Source organism: Nannochloropsis gaditana (genome assembly GCF_000240725.1).
Source record: "Nannochloropsis gaditana CCMP526 unplaced genomic scaffold scaffold1122, whole genome shotgun sequence".
Lineage (NCBI taxonomy): Eukaryota > Eustigmatophyceae > Eustigmatales > Monodopsidaceae > Microchloropsis > Microchloropsis gaditana.
Window position 1 is genome coordinate 1462 of NW_005802831.1, and position 5223 is coordinate 6684.

At 52.4% G+C, this 5223-nt stretch overlaps 4 protein-coding genes across 4 annotated transcripts; 2 read left to right on the forward strand and 2 right to left on the reverse strand.

Annotated features, from left to right (window-relative positions):
- Positions 1-409: 409 nt before the first annotated feature.
- Positions 410-842, reverse strand: NGA_0720500 (coiled-coil domain-containing 65-like protein; the record flags this gene model as incomplete). The annotated part of the gene is made up of 2 exons (XM_005852513.1): positions 410-616; positions 834-842. 2 exons carry the CDS (start codon positions 840-842, stop codon positions 410-412), a joined length of 216 nt encoding a protein of 71 aa, XP_005852575.1.
- Positions 843-2259: 1417 nt separating this feature from the next.
- NGA_0369920 (uncharacterized protein) lies at positions 2260-2864 on the forward strand (the record flags this gene model as incomplete). The annotated part of the gene is made up of 2 exons (XM_005852511.1): positions 2260-2342; positions 2425-2864. Coding segments are annotated over exons 1-2 (450 nt in total), but the record flags the coding sequence as incomplete, so codon positions are not given.
- A 282-nt stretch (positions 2865-3146) lies between these two features.
- NGA_0370002 (n-acetyltransferase esco2) lies at positions 3147-3473 on the forward strand (the record flags this gene model as incomplete). Its single annotated transcript, XM_005852512.1, has 1 exon — positions 3147-3473. One exon carries the CDS (start codon positions 3147-3149, stop codon positions 3471-3473), a length of 327 nt encoding a protein of 108 aa, XP_005852574.1.
- Positions 3474-3635: 162 nt separating this feature from the next.
- NGA_0369602 (uncharacterized protein) lies at positions 3636-4049 on the reverse strand. Its single transcript, XM_005852510.1, has 2 exons — positions 3947-4049; positions 3636-3865 (listed from the first exon to the last, which is right to left on the reverse strand). The coding sequence occupies exons 1-2, from the start codon at positions 4023-4025 to the stop codon at positions 3660-3662; spliced, it is 285 nt and encodes a 94-aa protein (XP_005852572.1). The 5' UTR covers positions 4026-4049; the 3' UTR covers positions 3636-3659.
- Between the last annotated feature and the right edge of the window lie 1174 nt (positions 4050-5223).

Here is a 5223-nt window from a genome sequence, read left to right on the forward strand (position 1 = left end):
CAACTTGAAACCATCACCGTTGTAGACGCTTCACGCGAGGAAAAGGAGCAGGAACTCATGTCCTTCCTGCAAGAGGAACTACCCCAGATCCAACGAGAAGTGGCCTTGAGTGCTCAATCCCTATGGTTCAAACGAGAGGGGTACCAAGATCAGCTGGCGGACACTCGAAAAAAGTTATCCGAAGTCAAAACGTTAATAGAGGGCTTAGAATGTGGGATGCCATCGGTACCGTCTTTCGCGCCTGCCCAGGTGTCTCAACACGTTGGTGCTGGGAGACAGACAGTGGATCATCACACAGCTACACCGAAAAATTAAAATTACTCGTATTGCACTAAAGAAAAAAAGTTGCAGTTGTCTGTGAAATTTCTTTCGTGCGATTAACCATTCAAATCCTCCTACATTGTGGTGCCTATCCAAAGAAGGGAGCCGTGCCAAGGCGACCCGTCTGGAGCATGTGGTTCCCCTCTATGACTATGGGAGGATTCTGGCTCCAAGGACTCGGCTTGGTGCTCCGAGGGGGCGTCATTGCCTTGGGTTGGACGACAAGCAGGGGATTGGCACCACGGAGGGTCTCGTCGCTGATGCTAACGCCGTCCAGGTACTGTTGAAGTGTGGCCTGCGATTGGGAAGGTAGGCCCAAAAATACAAGATTATTTTTCAAAAATATGCAAGTTGAAAAAAAAGGGTGAAAAAGAATTGAATCTTGAACCTATTTCTCACCTGTAGTGCGCGGTTCTCTTCGTCTAGTGCGTCGCGGCGTTCCAACAGAGCTATTTTCTCCAGCAATGAATGATTATAGCGTCTCCAGAAAGCGCTCAGAGGCTCCTCGGAACCTTTTTCATTCTCTTCGTTCTTTTCGGGTCCTTCGCCATCGCCACCATGAGGGGAGCTGGGCAGGCTGGTCGCCGCGCCCTCCGCGGCTTTAGGGAGGCCTCTGGCTCTGCTTTGCTCCACCTCCTTCTTGTGAGCCCACTCTGCTAGATGCAACACTCGTAGGCCAAGCTGGACCGCGACGGTATATATAGAGTAAGTCTCATATGGTGATGCTTTTAGCATAGTATGGTCCGTGCTAGAAATGACACCTCCCTTGCACGTACCTCCACTTGACCGTCCAGGCGTTCAAGGGAAGAAGCCGCCACTTTGTTTAGCACTTGAAGCGCATCATACTGCTTCTGGCGAAACTTATTCATATGTGACTTAAGCTTGCGGTACTGATCTGAAAGGGCTCGCTTCTCATTGAAGAGGGACTGATTCCTTTCACTGTGCTCCTTCCCGCTTGTTGTCATCTTCACCCGCCATTCTTTCCAGCGCTGAAGCTCCTGGTCAATTTTGCGTACTTTTGATTCAATCTGCGACGTAAGCGACTGATCTTTAGCAGCCAACGCTTTGCCCACCGCTCCGGATGTGGAAAAGCCGCTTGCAGAATTCTGGGTGTCATTGTTTTCCGTGAAGCCAAACATCTTCTCATCATTGAGTTGCTGCACCAATGAATCGATTTGCGAAGTGAGAGAATGACGAAGCTTGGCTAACTGCTCCTCTCCCTGGCGCTTCAAAACATCGCGAACTCTTGCATGGAGTTCCTGTCCCTCCCGCTCCTTGGTCTGCTCGAATGTTTCCATGCCTACCAGCAACTGGCGGAGTTCCGACTTTTCCTCCTCATGCTGTTTCTCCAACGAAAGCATCTCCTCTTGGAACTCTTCTTCGAGTTCTTGCAAATCGCGATCAAATGCTTTTTGTAGTGTGTCTACGTGAGCGCGGTGAAACTCTATCAATGTATCCCGTTGCTTGCTATGAGCTTCCTGAGCTAAACATAGATTTTCTTGTGAATCAGTGGCATCAGTTTCCAAAATACTGAGCAGCTTATCTTTTTCCTCGACTGCTTTCCCGTATCGAATGGCCAAGGATCTAATTTCTTCAGCTGCTGGTTCCATCTTTGGCCATGTCGTTGTCCGTTGCTGGAGTGCGGCCCATTTTTCAGCCAAATCGCGATTAGAATCATGATGAGGCAAAGGCTGTGTTACCTCACCAATTCGATGTTCATCTATCATACCTACTAAGATAAAGAAATCATGCTTTATTTCAGTCGCAAGCGCATATTTGGATCAGATACAAGCGAATGCACTCAAAACAAAAGAGTGGGATTGCACTTTTTGGTAACGGGGAGACATGCGTCATCGTGTTCTTCGGCGAGCCTTGGGCGCTGCCGCGAAAACGTCCCCGCCCCCCGGCCTAACGCCATCTTTCATTTTCGTATATCTGCAGGTGTGATACACGAATATCGAATTGTCAATACTACTGAAAATTTTCTAGCGAAATGACCAGCATATAAGGGATGCGCGATGGTAAGTGCTTATACATGGTGCCTCGGTGTAGAGCATAAAAGGTAACATGTGCCGGGAGCTCACCCGTGACCACATTGAACAGCAATGTCTGCTTTTGGTATTTTGAAGGATTGCTTCAGTGGGAGGCATACTAAAAAAATCAGGCCAGCTTACGCTGCGTCCTCGGATTCGCGCGTCTCTTCTTGGACGTCCACGTCCAAAGCCTCCCCACATGCTCCCAAGAAAACCCTCACTCAAACTTATTTGGATCTCGGCCAGAGATCGCACGGGAAACGCACGCTTTGTGGCACATGTGGCCTCTTATACGTAAATGGCCAAGAGGAAGACGAGAAAGACCATGTAAAATTCTGCCGGTCTGTTGCAGCTGGCCTTGTCTGCCCCGGGTGGCGGGACCAGCGCCTAGTGTGGGGTCAAGAAGGAGTGGACGGGAGGGTGATTGAGGTTCGCCCTGGGGATGGAGCGGCGCCACTCACAAAGATGAGGGAGGTGAAACGTGTGATGGATCAAGAAATGGGGTTTGTTCCCCTCAGAGAAGGTGATATAGTGCTCAAGACCACAGAGAAGGCTTTCTTGTACGTGCACGGAAGGCGCGTAGTGGGCTGCGTGATCGCAGAGAAGATAAATGTAGCACATCCTGTGTCAGGAACAATACCCTCAAAGGAAGGGTCTCATGTCTGCGGAATGCAAAAGCGTTCGCGAGGCTCAAGAGTGTCCGGGATTGCTGACTCTCTGCACGGAGGAGAGGGAGAGGGCCCAGAGGGGAGGGTACCCGCGGCCTCGGGGCAGAACGAGCACACCGACAGCATGCAGACCGCCACCGGTAAAATGGCGGCGAGCACTGGTGGAGTGCTCAGACATGCGGACAAGAGCAGGGTGGGCTTGAGTATGCTACCGCAAGGGGTGGAGTATCTGCACGAAAAAGTGGAGGCAGCGATAGGGATCAAGCAGGTGTGGGTCAGCCAGAACATGCGGCGACAGGGGATTGCCAAGCGCATGTTGGAAGTGGCGCGGGCACGATTCTTTTACGGCTTCGTGGTTCCGCGGGGCAAAGTGGCCTTCTCCCAGTTGAGCACAGCCGGCTACTCGTTCGCCCGCGCGTACGTCAAGCCCGGGAAGCTGCTTGTGTACTAAACTGCTCTGCATCGAGAAGACCACTTAACGACTGGACGAAAGAGCTCTGATTCTGACCACAACATGGCACACTCATCGCGTCAGGACGTTACTTTCTATGAGGGAGAGAAAGAACATGGTGGTAACTGAAGAACAAGGAATGAAATAAAGCTTGGACCAATAATTTACGAATCTGTAATCGTTTCGTTAGAATTGACGGCTCCGCAATAAAGGTCCTCGATGACTGAAGACAGCGAAATCAGGTCGGGAGGAGGAGATGTCTTTGCAGCGGAGGGAAGCGTCTTGAGCAAGATGAATGGGGCGAAAAGGGCCGGCTCCCAACAGGGCTCCTGCCAGAGAAACTGCAAATGCCGCAAGCAAATCCAACACCACGGCTGGGACAGAGGGACTTTCTGTGTAGTTTATAGATCGAAATCGTGTAAGTGTTGACATTTTCGAAATTCATAAATAAGTATTGAAGACCACTCGCGAACCTTGCTGCATCGCACGTGTAGAAGCCCGCGCCACTAGAGCCAGACCCACCACAAGCAAGGATTTCGAAAGCAATGTCATAATAATGGGTTGTCCACAGCCTGTCTCGAGAGAGTTGTGGGAGATCAGTGGATGCAATGCGTCCTTTTGAGCCGGAACGGAGGCAGTGAGGGGGTTCACGACGGCCTCGCTGGGACGGAGGGGCGACGGAGGCGATCATCGAGGTACTAGGGGGAAGGCAAACCCTTAATTTGTCAGCCAGCCCCTCAAATACTGATGCAGGCTTCACATTATTATGCCGGCTTGATACATGCCAACAAAACGTACTTTTCACGGCCTCTGGTACCCTTTCATGCAGGGACGACCTCTCTGAACGTTACGAGCGACAAGCAGGATGGTCGCATCCGGAGGGGTCGCAGCTCCTTCAAGGAGAGAAAGAAGGTATCTGCCCAAAAAACATCCTTTTGCCGCCATCACAATGCTTGCCGGAGGAGTCTTGAGCATGGTGCGGGCGGAAAATGGATGGCAGCCGCAGCAGCAACAACATGGTCAATACCATCCCCCGCCTCCCCCCCCTCCTCCGTCACGTAGCAGTGCACCTGCTCCGCCTTTTCATCAACAGCAAGTAAGAACATCTCACATCTAGCCAGGGATTATTGCTTCAAATGTGCTTATTTCCATATTTTCGTCCTATTCCCTGGTCCATCCAGGGGAATCGGGGTGGACAACCGCCTCCGGGTCGGGAGGGCTACCCCCCCGAGGTAAGTATTCATGTCGTGCGTCTCATCTCTACCGCTAGGGGATACCTGTGCCTGCCGTGACGTCTGACTCGGCGCTTACCATCCCGATAGGGCTATTCTTGGCGGGGGCCATCACCAGTCGAGGGACTTCAGCGTCGCCAGGGCCAGTACCCCGACCAGTTTCCGGAGCAGCAGCCACGCCCCGGCTCGTCCCCTCCACAGGAAGGCTTCTGGTCCCGGCTGACAAATAAAATATTCGTAGGAGCGAACGAAGGGTATGTGTCCTCAAACAAGTCCTTGGGTGTTGTGTGGGCGCCCTCACGTGCTCTCGTGGCCCGTGCAGCACGCTTCCGGTGCCCCCATGCCCCCGCGACAAGTGGCTCACAACCTCGACCCGATCGGTTACACCGGCAGGCAAGACAGCCAGGGTTGGCAAGACGCGCGGCAGCAACCATCACAAAGACCTCTGTTCCCGCCCGCGGCCTATCCCGGACAAGCTCCTACATTGTGGTGCCTATCCAAAGAAGGGAGCCGTGCCA

Coding starts and splice junctions, on each gene's coding strand:
- NGA_0369602 (XM_005852510.1), bottom strand. CDS start 4,025: ATGACATTGCTTTCGAAATCCTTGCTTGTGGTGGGTCTGGCTCTAGTG. Junction 3,866..3,946: donor TACACGTGCGATGCAGCAAG/GTTCGCGAGTGG, acceptor TAAACTACACAG/AAAGTCCCTCTGTCCCAGCC.